General features: G+C 43.0%; 1 protein-coding gene across 1 annotated transcript in view; it reads right to left on the reverse strand.

Annotated features, from left to right (window-relative positions):
• Positions 1-11,038, reverse strand: part of LOC310876815 (uncharacterized protein) — a 36,216-nt gene extending 25,178 nt beyond the window's left edge. The window contains exons 1-9 of the mRNA XM_083790469.1: positions 10,975-11,038; positions 9,324-9,704; positions 6,966-7,138; positions 6,417-6,572; positions 5,769-6,014; positions 5,341-5,512; positions 4,589-5,138; positions 2,357-2,519; positions 1,946-2,097 (exon numbers count right to left, since the gene is read on the reverse strand). Of these exons, the coding sequence (XP_083646595.1) occupies positions 1,946-2,097; positions 2,357-2,519; positions 4,589-5,138; positions 5,341-5,512; positions 5,769-6,014; positions 6,417-6,572; positions 6,966-7,138; positions 9,324-9,703 (1,992 nt within the window). The 5' untranslated portion in view covers position 9,704; positions 10,975-11,038. The remainder of the gene's footprint in view (positions 1-1,945; positions 2,098-2,356; positions 2,520-4,588; positions 5,139-5,340; positions 5,513-5,768; positions 6,015-6,416; positions 6,573-6,965; positions 7,139-9,323; positions 9,705-10,974) is intronic.
• Between the last annotated feature and the right edge of the window lie 2,993 nt (positions 11,039-14,031).

Here is a 14,031-nt window from a genome sequence, read left to right on the forward strand (position 1 = left end):
CCACCCCCCCTTCCTTGAGTCTCATCTCAGGGAAGGCAAGCAGCAACTCGTCAGCTGAACTCAGTGCCATTGAGGGGACAAACTCACCAGACACCTCTCCAACTGCATGTTGGCACTATAGTTTCTAATCAGAAAATCACATGGGAGGAAGTCAAAGCCCTATTTTGCGCGCTGCACCTTGCTGTTGTGCCTACCACTTTTCAGGCATTTCTTACTTGCACTATTACATTGTATGGCGGTTGGTGCTAAACTGGTGTATAAAAACCGCTGACTGACTTTCACTCACAACCATCTTAGTTTAGATATGGTGCGAAAAATAGAAAATACCCAGTGAGCAGCAGTGCTGTGGCCAAAGAAATGGCTTGTTGATGCTGAAAGAAGGGCAACGGTAACTCAAATAACCACTCGTTACAACCGAGTTACTGCAGAAGGGCATCTCTGGATGCATGCAACGGGTTGAACATTGAGGCAGACAGGCAGTTATGGCAGCAGATCAGCACACCGGTTGACACTCCTTCCAGTTAACCCCCCAGACAAAACATATATGTCATTTTAGATTTTAGCTACAGATATAGCAGCACTTTGGTTGGCTTTTCAAAAAATAGCAGATATACAAGCTCACACAGCGTTCCACTTCGTACCACACTCTGAGCTTGTAGGTCTGCTGTCCCTAAAATGTGTGCAAATCTTTGAATAAATATTCATTTTTAACTCAAATCTTTGCTTCTGGGGAGTAATCACTGATATAGCAACATACGTTTTTCACAGAATTGTTTCGGACATACACAGCAGACCAGCCCAACAGCATGGCAACAACTGCCATGCTATGTTCACAGCTCACTTAAATGACCTTTCTTCCCCATTCTCATTTGCATATCGACTGGAAAACGTGTACATAATATCATATTAGAATGTTATTGGTGTTGAAGCTCTGTTACATGATATTACTCGCTTAGACTCTTTCTTCCCACCATACAACAAGACTGTAGAAGATTACGGAAAACAGACCATTGCTATGAAAAACAGTTAGTAATTATACTCCTCTGTAATTAGACAATCAATAAAAGGACCACAATTAACTTTTTTGTTTTTCATTCTTTTCACAGATGTACAAATATGTTTATTAAATATAAATTTTAACAATAAAGATCAATGTTGAAAAAGGGTATAGAGCCCGCACACCAAAGCAAATACAAAACACCCACTTCGAATGCTAAGTATCAACCCATAATCGCCAGTAGGTTAATCATCAAGACCATGCAATGGAGCAAGTAGGCTCTACTGGAGTCTCCTGCCTGCGATTAGGAAATGCGGAAGTGAAATTATTGCTGCCGAAAACGAGAAAACATCGTGAAACTGACTTACGTGGCCTTTTAAGACTGAGGATATTGTTAGGGTTCTTACGTGGCTGGTTAGGGGCTGATTCATGCTCCTATTTTACAGCCGAATAAAAGTCGGTTCGGCTCTGTAGAGCCTACAATGTGACGTCATTTGAGGTTCGGGGGGGGGGGGGGGGGGTACCGTCCTAAAGTCGGCTCTTCGGTGCTACTGAAGATTTCTGACGAGCCGATCATTTCGGCACTACAGCGCCGAAACAGCGGTAAAATAGGAGTATGAATCGGCCCTAAGACTGCAGAAGTTAGGGTTAGAGTTATGGTTACATTTAGGGTTAGGGTTGGTAATAGTCGGACAAAGTGACCAACAACAACGTCTCTGCTCCAGTAGAGCGTACTGGCTCCATTAAATGGTTTTGATAAGTAACGTAATGTTTAATGTGGGTTGGTAACACTCAAATCCGCTATACAAAAGCATCTTTATTTAGCTAACAACGTTTTAATCCTGATGTGGTTCTTCATCAGGTCATATCACAGATAATGATTTCCCCAGACGTTCCAGTGGGCAGAGATCTTTGAGTGACCAGTGGTTTAATCCATTGGTCTGTTTAAGTGTCCAGGTCCAGTGAACAGTCCACTTCATAGCAGAGAAACTTGATGAGTCTGGAAGGAAGATCTAAATCCCTGAGGAGCTTTAACCTGTCAGCACCAACCAGATGTCTGATCCTCAGTCTGCACAGCTGCATGAGAGGATGAGGAGGCACTGTAACACGCACGCACGCACGCACACACAGTCACACACACACGCACACACACGCACACGCACACACACACACACACACACACACACACACACACACACACACACACACACACACACACACACACACACACACACACACACACACACACACACACAGAGTATATAATATGATATTGTAACTAGTTCTCGAAAAAGGCCAAGGCCATCTCCAGCACCACGTGGACCAGCTGTTTCATTGGAGACCAGATAATAAACATACCTGCTTTGATCTTGATTTCGGTCCAGAGTGGAGAAGAGACCAGATGTTCCATCAGTCTGGAACACAGCCTGACGTGGCTGACGTAATTTAACAGCAGAGAAATGAGAGGTCCCACCAAGTGACTGATGCCATGACTTGACGGCTTGGACACAGCCTCGCAGAACTATACAGGATAGAAAAGCAAGCTGAGTCACAACTGACGTTTGACGAGATGATGATACCAGACCATGTTGCATAAAAACTATGTCTCTCTTTAAACGTCAGAAGAATATATCTAGAGAGAACCATGCCTTCCCGACGTTTGTATTGGATCTATGTTCTGTAACAAGAAGTTTCTTCTGTTCATTGATATAAATAATGGTCAGTAGAAAGAACAGTAGAAAGAACAGTCTTATCACTGTTATGGTGAGGACACTTGTCCACACTGTATTCTCTGTATTCTCTCCCCCCTGCAACTCAGGTGTGCAAGCTCTACCGCACAGATGAACTTCCGATCAAATTGATCACATGTTGGCTATAGGCTTCATTTGATCACATACAGGCAGCAAAGTAATACTATAGGCTATAACTGGGAATGGTATGAAATCCAACATGTAAAATATTGATGTAAAAAATGTTAAACTGTAGCGGTGTTCTTGAATTAGGCACACAAATGGGGTTTATAAAAAGGTTACATTTATACTCTCGAGTAAACGATATTTACTTAAAGACGGAGTGCTGTACAGAAATGGTGATACATGTTTTTATGTGGCCACAATATTACGTATATCTGGTTTTCACCTTAGCACTACCGACCTGAACTGAAGCCGTGCCCACAGCTGTTGTTGTATGATAACGGGGTTAGGGGAGGGGATGATTTTAGTGTGTCACTATCACTAAAGTGGTGTATTTCGATTGGGCCTTTAGACTCAAAAAGCTTTCAGCTTCAAGTAGCTATGTGACCCTACAGCCTACACTACCACAAACCGACCTAAATTAGACCTGTTCTAAAAGGCACTTCCGCATAAATCACAAACTATTACTTGGAGTCATGAACCTTGAGGATTTTACAGAGAGAGGCCTTTTAGTTGAAAGCAAGCAAGTTGTTGTCCGCTGCCCACACAAAGTTTACAATAGATGGACAGCAATGTTTTTTTTTATCTTTTGACTGACACAACATTTAGAGGTTAGGTTAGGTTAGTTATTATAAACACAGTTGTCATTTTTGAGTGGTGCAACCACTCGTCTCCAAGGAAAAGCAATGTCCGTGTTCACCTACCTATGTGTTCGCCTATGTGATGTTAACCCTCCTATGTGACTATGAGCACCAGTATGACTATTAGTACCAGTAGGGGCGCTGTTGTGCCAGAAACAGAGAGAGAGATAGTGCTGCACTGCACTGTTGCCTGCTAATGAGAAAGAGAGAGAGGGGGGGGGGGGGGGGGGGGGGGAGAGTTGCACCACTCAGTTCACACGGGTGTGATTTTTATGTATAGGGTAGAAATCAATTTTGCCGAGCTGACAGTGAAATGCAAATGATCGCATTCATCGTCTCCAGGTGGTCTGGAGGTGTGAAAAAGGGTGAGAGTGGTCTATTTAACGTAAATTAATGTCAGGGATTCATGACGATGACTAATTTCATATTTAGAAAACGTTTCAGATAGAGGGGGGGAAACAGTACAACACATTTTTTCACGCCCCCTAGAGCAGGGGTTCTCAACGTTTTTGGCCGGGGACCCCCAGAAATGCTTTGGCCGTGTCTCGTGACTTGGTTTAAGTCAGCAAGTGGTTTAAGTCATATTTAAGTGACAGAACATTCACTGTTGTGGTTGGGAATGTGTCCTCCATTCTTGGTCCATTACGCTTTCATTTCTATGCCGATGATACTCAAATGTATATGCATTGGCCCATTAAATCCAGTCTCACTCACCCCACTAATAGATTGTCTCTGCCATAAAATCATCACCTGATGAAGGCCGTTCACGGCCGAAAGGTTGTGTTATTTATGGTGTATTGAATAAAAAACAAACACCTTGGAGCAAACCTGTGTGCGGACTCTCCTCTCTTCACTCTGCCATAAAATGCCATAAAATCTTGAATGTTGAAGATTTTCTAATAACAAAACTGAGGTAATCATGTTTGGGCCAAAAAACTAGAGACCGGGGGTATCCCTGTTGCTAGAAGCCAACGGTTTGCAGAGCTCTAAGGAGGCCAGAAATGTCTCCACCATAATAAACATAACAGTGGTCTCACCTGGAGACGGCTCCATGGAGCATCACGGTTCCAGTTCCTCCGCTCTTCACTGTGTGTTTGTGTGGGATGAGGCTTGCTGCCGTAAACGCAGGTGAAACAGGAGCGAGCGTTGCAGCCGTGGTTTAGCAGCAGTTTGAGCATGGGTAGGTGGTCCATGCTAAGGAGCACTGCAGACGCAAACGCAGAGGGCTGGGTGGACATGTAGGCATTCACGTCAGCTCCGTACTTCAGGAGGAGGGACGCCATCTCTATAGAACCTCTCCTGACAGCAACCAGCAGGGGGTTGAACAGGTCCAGGTTGGGGTTGGCTCCAGCCTCCAGCAGCATCTCAGCGGCCTCCAGGTTGCTGTTGTAGACGGAGAAGTAGAGCGCTGTGCTGCGTCTGTCCTCGTACATCTTACGTCGCTTTATAGAAAGCTGGAAGTCAGGGTCGAAACCCGCCTCCAGGAGAAGTTCCATGATGTTATTGCGGTTGTACTCTGCGGCGATGTGCAGCGGACTGATGCCGCTTCTCATGATTCTGGTGACGGGAATCAGCAGGGTCACGATACTGAAGGAACGTTAAGTAGACATTAAACAAAACCACAGGAACACATGTGTTTTTCATTACTGTAAAGCAACTTCATTGCAGAAGGTAAATTGATTGGGGGCCGTACCTATATGTTCCCCAGGTTTTTATTTCAACAACCCGGGGAAAATAGAACCTATGGAACACATATAAGGATTGATTGTAACCAGAGAAGTGTTCTGACCATGAGTGAGAATTCTGCACAGCCACATGGATGGGCAGAAGACCAGACTTGGTGGATCTGTTGACGTCTGCTTTGAGAGACAGGAGCACCTCCACGGTGGACACATGACCATTCTTGCACGCTTCATAGAGCGGCGTTGCACCGTCAGCTGCAGCGCCGTTAATATCAGCACCTGGACACACAGTGGAACATAATCAGTCTGTCGGTCTGCCTGTCTGCCCCTCTGACCAACAACCTACAGTATATGATACGACCTCTGGTCCTATAGTAGGATATAAAACCAGGAGTACTATACAAGTACCTTTCCGGTACCTTTCAGGCAAAGGTACCTTTTAAAACCTCTGAGGAAGTTACGAAAAGAACCACACTGTAGATCCTAGGAGGATATAAAACCAGCAGTACCAGGGTGTGTCGTCATGTATACCTACCGTGTTTGAGAAGGAAGCGTAGCGTATCAAAACTTCCACTCAGAGCAGCAGTGGCCAGAGGAGTCATTCCAAAGTTGCTGGTCGCACTGATTTTGGCTCCGGCGTTGACCAACATCTCACAGATCTCCACGTTGTTCTGTAAAACAGCTACATGCAGCGCTGTATGTGCATTGATACATGGGGTGTTGACTGCTGCGCCGTGGCTTAACAAAATAGCCACCAGCTCTGTGTTGTTCTTCTCACATGCTGGGGAGAACACACACTGTTTGGTTAAACGTATACAATAGCTTCTGTTGAATTAGGATGTACAGTTTGTCTGCGATTAGATTATTAATCTATGTTGGTATTTTCCTTTCTGCTACTTTCTAAAGCCATATATCTCCCCATCCAAAGGAGAATTCCCCTTATGTAGTTGTGTTCAACGTAGATTCAGGAGTGGATACCTCCCACAGCTCAACCTAATCACTCCCGTCCCCTATCTCCTCGTCAAGTTCACCTGCGTCCCTACGGACACACAGCCAATCACGTAACATTCCCCACAGCATAAATACACTTCTAATCTCATTCCTTACCTGTTTGATACCGCCTCCCGCTGTCAAATTCCCTAATTTCTGCATTATCAATGACTAACAAATTCTGGCGTTTTACCTCTATAGAGAGGAGTATCTTTATCCTCATTCACAATTTCAAGATCAGCTCCACTCTCCAGCAGCAGACGGACACAGCTTGCGTGATCATCGTTGACCGCTAACATCAACGCCGTCTGTTTCTTTGATGCTTTCTCGTTCAACGTACCAGGCTGGGCTGGAGGAAACAAGACATGTATACAAACAGAGAGGAGATAATTAATCGAATTTCCATAGTGCTTTTCCAAGTGCTCAAAGCGGTTTTGGCTTTACAATGGTTCATTCATTCATACGTTGGGAGGTGGTCCTCACTTCCCTCAACTTAATTCCCACATTCACACACCAATGGTGGCAAGCAAACACCGACCAAGTCTTTGGACGCAATGTAGCGTTTCAGTGTCTTGCCCAAGGACACTTCGACATGTGGACAGGAGGAGGATTCAAACCGTCGACCCAGGGGTCATTGAAAAACCTGCTCTACCGACTGAGCCACAGCCGCCCGCCGTTAATATAATATAATGCAGTAGAACCACGTCTGTCAGGACAAAAACAAAACAGGTGTCTGTGTTACCTGCCAGGAGCACTCTGAGGCAGGCTTCCTGGCCATAGGCGGCTGCCTGGTGAATTGACAGCCAGCCTGGTGTCCAGCCACTGGACACCAGGTTGCATCCTGGGACGTTAACTAGCTTTCTGACTCTGTCTGCGTCACCAGTCTTTATCGCTTCCAACAGAGGATCCTCCACCCTAAAAAACAAGACACCACATACACTGTAATGTTTTACCATCACACTGACTGTTAATGCCGACGATGGAACGATTATATGGATCTCTTGCTCTGAAGCTCTTATGATTCTCAAATGTTTTATGTTTATTTATTTATTTTGGTTTGGACCCAAGCACTGGGCCACTGCGAAACCCTACTGAAATGCAAGGGGTATTCCTGCTTGCACCAATACATCACTGGTGAAAATGTAGGGGAGAACGGGGTAAGATGAGCCAGTGGGTAAGTTGAACCACCCCCTTTATCTAGAAAACTGTGTTGCCATGTGACCTTAAATCTAGTAAGCATCCATCATTTACACCTGGCTGTGAAGTTGGGAAGCACATGGGGAAAGTAGAAAGTAGAGTCAAAGTAAAATTTCGACACATCATGTAAAATTACTGTTATACAAAGCAAAATGTACCTAGGTCTAAAATGTAATATCATACACGTTGATGATTTGCCAATGGATAGAACCATGTGAATCATTTAGCAATTAAATTGTCTGAAGTAGCTTATTCTAGTCATTGTTTTCTAAAATGGTGGCTATGGGTAAAATGAACCAATGTCCGGGGTAAATTGAGTCAATGGGAATCACTATTCTTTTTTTTTATTAAGTCTTTGCCACTCAAATTATAGTGAATGACCTTTAATTTGCATGTACATACTCATTTAAGAGAAGTTTGCAATATTGTATTAACAATATTGCAAATATAAGGTTCTGAATAACAAACTTTATTTAATTGTCTTAATATTGTTTTAATAAATAAACAAATGAATAAGACTGTTTGGCAAAAGGGAAAACTGTTATTATATTATTATTGATAATTAAATACATTATCTGTTCAAATTTAAGCTTTTAACATTAAAATATCATGTGGTTCAACTTGCCCCTCGACTTGGATCAACTTACCCCTTACCTGGGGCAAATTGAGCCACATCTTTTTTTAAAGATCATATTTTCATGGCTCTTTCTCATAGATGCTTACTCATCATTTCAATTGATCAAGACGTCCTGACATATGGGTAGATCATTAGATTTTACTGCCATCTCATTTTGCCTTAATTGCTTCCAGGACAACTTAAGCAAAAAGTGGTTCATCTTACGCCGTTCTCCTCTATGTATTTTATGGGTCTCGACAATGGACGGTGCAAAATGAGACAATATTGCCCCTTACAAAATGTCAATCTTTAAAGGTGCAGTGAAATAAAAAAGACGTTTTTCACACTTTTAGACCATATCCGTGGTCATTATGTGGGCATACCTAACAATGGATGCCAAAGAAATGTGAAAATTCTCATTTCTGTGTGTTTTTATATCAAAGGTCCATAAAAACGATTGTATTATTTATTTATTAAAACGAAAACGTGCTGCGTGATGACGTGTAGAGATACACATCGATAAAAGCCAATAACAATGAAGCTCACCCGTTTAATTTCCCATATTTGCACGTCCATCCAGCACAGCTGCTACTGATTACAGAAATCCTCCGTTTTTATTACCATTCAATATAACATCCAGACAGTGTATTACTCGGTTTCAACTTAATCATCACGCTAAAATATGTATCCGAAAACATTATAGGGTAGAAATAAGCCACATAACAGTAAACTGGTGTAGCTGGCCGACAATCTGATTGGTAAACAAACAGACACCATGCGAATTCCTGTTCTGTTCTTTAGCTACATAGAAGTGTCTATTTGTATGTCTCTAAATGTTTTGATGAATTGAACAATGTGGACCCTGTTGTAAACAAGTGTAATGCTTAATTGGGTCGTCCACTCACAGTTAACAGTCTTTGTATTGAGTTTGTGCTTAAAATGTACTGTAAATTCTACAAACTGTTAATAAATATTTCAATCAATCAATCAATGTTGCGTATAGCATAGCTAACGTCCCTAGCTACCGTCCCATCGCCTGAAGGGATGCGCCGCTCTGATTGGTTCAGAAACTTCAGACCGGTGTTTCATGTGGAAACACCATTTTCATGTTGTTCACCATTTCCGTTTCACTGCGCCTTTAACACTCGCATGACTGAAGTGAGACTATTTTTGTCATGCCATTCCATTGGCCACTCTCTCCCCTGAGTCCCCTTGGACTTGGAGCTTCAGAAGCTCTGGCACCTTCTCCCCCCCCTGTGCATATTCATTTATCTGTCAGGCACCTACCGGTCAGCACGCATTGTGGTAGGAGGATTGGGCGAACTGTAGTGAGCGGTATTATCTTTTCGTGGTCTGGGCTCAGCGTTGGTGCTGGTATCGTGTTGGGTGCCCGGTTGAGTGCTGGTGCCCTGAAGGTGTGGGGTGCCTGGTTGAGTGCTGGTACTGTGAAGATGTGGGGTGCTGGGCTGTCTGACTTCTGGATTAGGCGGACATGGAGTTTGTCTGGTATCTGTGGATGGAGTTGTATTGAGGTCTTCACTGAAGAGGCTGCGTTCGATGGCTATCTGGATCAGCTCCTCATCAGACAGGTTGGTGTAGACAGAATAGTCCTCAAACCCCAACGATGGACCAGAGGCTCCTGGCACAGAAAGGCCGGCCATCGCCATGCTGATAAGGGAGAATAACAGGACAACACAGAAATAATCAGATATTCCTGTCCTGTGATTGACACATGCCCATGATTGTCAACTGCCGTCCAACCATGTATAATGTGTCCACCATTGTATAATAGCAGATGACCAATCAAGATGTATGATTACAGAAGCTGACCAATCAGAATATAGCTAATCACTCTCTTGGCCCTATTATCACTTCCCTCACGAAAAAAATTGGGGATAATTAATAACAAATTATTATACTTAGTTATCCACTTGATCACCCAACATTCAGTGTTGCATGCGCTTATCTGGTCGAGTGCAGGTGTGTCAACCCCAACCACAACACCATAGATTTAGCTGGGGAGATACTCGTAAAAATGTGGCCTTTGGTGACTCAAGTTTTTGAGGGGCGCTAGCCCCTTCTATTGTCCATCTTTGAGCGTTTGTGTAATCACAAACATTGAAGACAAAGGTGTGTAAACACAAACACAAAAAGTGAGAACGCAAATTCTGATTGGCCGGCATGATTTGGTGGGCATGTTTTCAAAAAATGCCACAAAAGATTTGGGCTCGCCCCCAAGTGGTCGGTTTTTACTTAATTTAATATCAAATAGGTCTGTATGCTTTTCAATGGGATTTTTGTGTTTTTTTTACATGCTCACTCCAAAAGGAGTATCAGAAATGTAAGCCTACAATAATTATGCATTATCTGCAATGACTCAAATCACAAAAACAGTATATGCATAATTGTCTTTACATTCAGATAAAATATTCTACCAAACCATCCACAGCCAAGTTTGTTACGACATCTCTATGCAACCAAGTGTCAAACAGAGGCTGAGAACAGCTGTAGGATGCCACCACTTTGTATAGACTCTTTATATACAAAAAGAAAAGCATAGCCTGCTATATATGCAATAGCCTGCTACTGTGCCACAGAATCCTCTGAGGACAGTGTTGTCCTAGACTGTACAAGATATGCATACCGTCACTGAACACCATAGCAATGATTAGCTGTCACAATGTACGTAGAGCTATTTCACACTGTCACTGAACAAACACTGTATAGCAATAATTGCCATCACAGTATGCTATTTAATACTGTTATTGAACAAACACTAGCATTACTATCACAATATAGAGCTTTAACAAAATAACAAACAAAAAAACCATACTTTTCAGGATTCAAAGAGTACATTTCACCGCCGCTGGTGAATGAAACAAAGCGACAGCATGCTTTAGTAGTAGTATATAATGTGCTCCCAGTGTGATGAACCTACCTTTAGTGTTTGGTGTAGATGCAGCAGTGTAGCAGTCTGCTCTCCATCCACACAGAGCTGCTGTATACATTCTGATGACTGTGATATGATGAGCTTCCCATGGAGTCAGGGGAGGTATACTTTACTACTGGAATCTGCACACACACACACACGCACGCACGCACGCACGCACGCACGCACGCACGCACGCACGCACGCACACACACACACACACACACACACACACACACACACACACACACACACACACACACACACCTCTGCCAGCACTTAAATCTGCTGTGATCAACACTCCGCGTGTGAACTAAAAAATGAATAAATAAAATGCCAAGGTTGGAAATCTCCAGTGGTGGATCGGCCTATAGTAACCAAATAAATGTACTTAAGTAGCCTACTCTACTTCCAATTTTAATTTGTACTACTTTTAATTCTACTCCACTAGATCTCAGAGACACATATTGTACTTTTACTCCACTGCAGTTATTTGAAAACTTGAGTTGCTACTGTAGTGGATTTGTGGGTTATTATTACAAAACATACATGAACCGTTTCAGCCCAATATACATTTTGGCCGATTTTGGCCGATCTATAGCACAAGCTCAAGGTTCAAAGTTGTACTTTATTGTATATTATTGTGTACAGGTACATAAAGAGTATAACTAATTTTTGATTGGCTTCCATCAGACAATGCAGCAGCATAGATAGCATAACATTCAAAACAACAAAAACACAGCAAGCACAGCAAACAAATAATAAATAGTGCAAGAAAGAGCAATCAAAGAGTAAAAGAAAAGTAACATCATTATGTTCATGGTTTCCCCGTAGTTATAGTAGCAAAGTTAGGTAAACTTTTTGTGAACAGCTTCACAGATCTGCTATTTTCATACATTTGAAAACTTGAAGTGAGACATGAGTACTTTTACTTTTGGTACTTTAAATACATTTTGATATAGTATATCTATACCAACTCAGTGACCTTGTGGTTAGAGTGTCCGCCCTGAGACTGGGAGGTCGGGGTCATACCGAAGACTCTAAAAATGGGACCCAGTGCCTCCCTGCTTGACACTCAGCATCAAGGGTTCGTTTTGCGACATACTAGTGTCATGTCCAGGGGGTGTACTTGTACATCAAGCTGCCTCACGCTACAGAAACAGGAGATAGGCTCCTGCCCCATGGCTCAGCAAGCTAGGCTACTTACTTATATCTACATTGCGGTATGGATAGTTGGATACTGTTTATATATTTTTTCTTTTTTTATCCCACAATTTTGTAACCCATTTTTCACCCCTGTGTCAATAATCTACACACCCTCCGCCAACCTAGTCCCCATATATGGGGGACATGGGGAGAGCAACGGACTTGAACTCATGCTTCCTTCATGCCTGATCGTCCAAGTTGCTCCAATGCTCATATTAGAATGTTATTGGTGTTGAAGCTCTGCTACATATTACTCTCTTTCTTCCCACCATACAACCATATTACGGAAAACAGACCATTTCTATGGAAAACTGTTAGTAATTATACTCCTCTGTAATTAGACAATAAATAAAAGGACCACGATTAACTTATTATTTTTTCATTATTTTCACAGATGTACAAATATGTTTATTAAATATACATTTTAACAATAAAGATCAATGTTTGAAAAAGGGTAGAGCCCGCACACCAAAGCAAATACAAAAGACCCACTTCGAATGCTATCAACCCATAATCGCCAGTATAGGTTAATCATCAAGACCATGCGATGGAGCAAGTAGGCTCTACTGGAGTCTCCTGCCTGCAATTAGGAAATGCGGAAGTTAAATTACTGCTGCCGAAAACTAGAAAACATTGTGAAACTGACTTACGTGACCTTTTAAGACTGCAGAGGTTAGGGTTAGAGTTAGGGTTACATTAATCTGAGTTCCCAGAAGTTTTATTTTTCGCCACTAGGCGGGCGAGAAAGACTTCTGGGAAAAAAGGACCGTATCCCTGTGAGGGAAGTACGTTGCGCTCAGAATCTGAGCGGACACTCCCCTTTCCGGTCTGAAGCACTGTGCATACCATGAAAATAGTCCGAAGGGAATCCAATTCCAAATGTAATTGTAGTAGGCCACCACCGCTCAAGGAGCAATTGTTTCCCTTCCGTCTTATTTAGATGTAGCGCCCACTCCATGTGGAACCCGCCCCTGTCTTTTGATTCGCATTTCATTTGAAACGCAACGCACTGGGCCACGCCCCTGCTGCACAGGATCTGAGGCCAATTTTCCTAGACTAGGGTTACATAACATTTAGGGTTAGGGTTAGTAGTAGTCAGACAATGCGACCAACAAAACGTCTCTGCTCCAGTAGAGCATACTGGCTCCATTAAATGAGCTTGATAAGTAACGTAATGTTTAATGTGGGTTGCTAACACTCAAATCCGCTATACAAAAACATCTTTATTTAGCTGACAACGTATTGATCCTGATGTGGTTCTTCATCAGATCATATCACATGATACATACAGTACATACATCACATTTTGATTTCCCCAGACGTTCCAGTAGGCAGAGATCTTTGAGTGACCAGTGGTTTAATCCATTTGTCTGTTAAGTGTCCAGGTCCAGTGAACAGTCCACTTCATAGCAGAGAAACTTGATGAGTCGGAAAGGAAGATCTAAATCCCTGAGGAGCTTTAACCTGCCAGCACCAACCAGATGTCTGATCCTCAGTCTGCACAGCTGCATGAGAGGATGAGGAGGCACTGTAACGCATGCACGGACGCAGGCACACACACACACACACACACACACACACACACACACACACACACACACACACACACACACACACACACACACACACACACATACACATGACCAAGACCATCTCCAGCACCAACCATCTCCAGCACCACGTGGACCAGATGTTTCATTGGAGACCAAATAATAAACGTACCTGCTTTGATCTTGATTTCGGTCCAGAGTGGAGAAGAGACCAGATGTTCCATCAGTCTGGAACACAGCCTGACGTGGCTGACGTAATTTAACAGCAGAGAAATGAGAGGTCCCACCAAGTGACTGATGGACGGCTTGG

This window comes from Protomyctophum parallelum (genome assembly GCF_964188405.1).
Source record: "Protomyctophum parallelum genome assembly, chromosome: 19".
NCBI classification, from domain to species: Eukaryota; Metazoa; Chordata; class Actinopteri; order Myctophiformes; family Myctophidae; genus Protomyctophum; species Protomyctophum parallelum.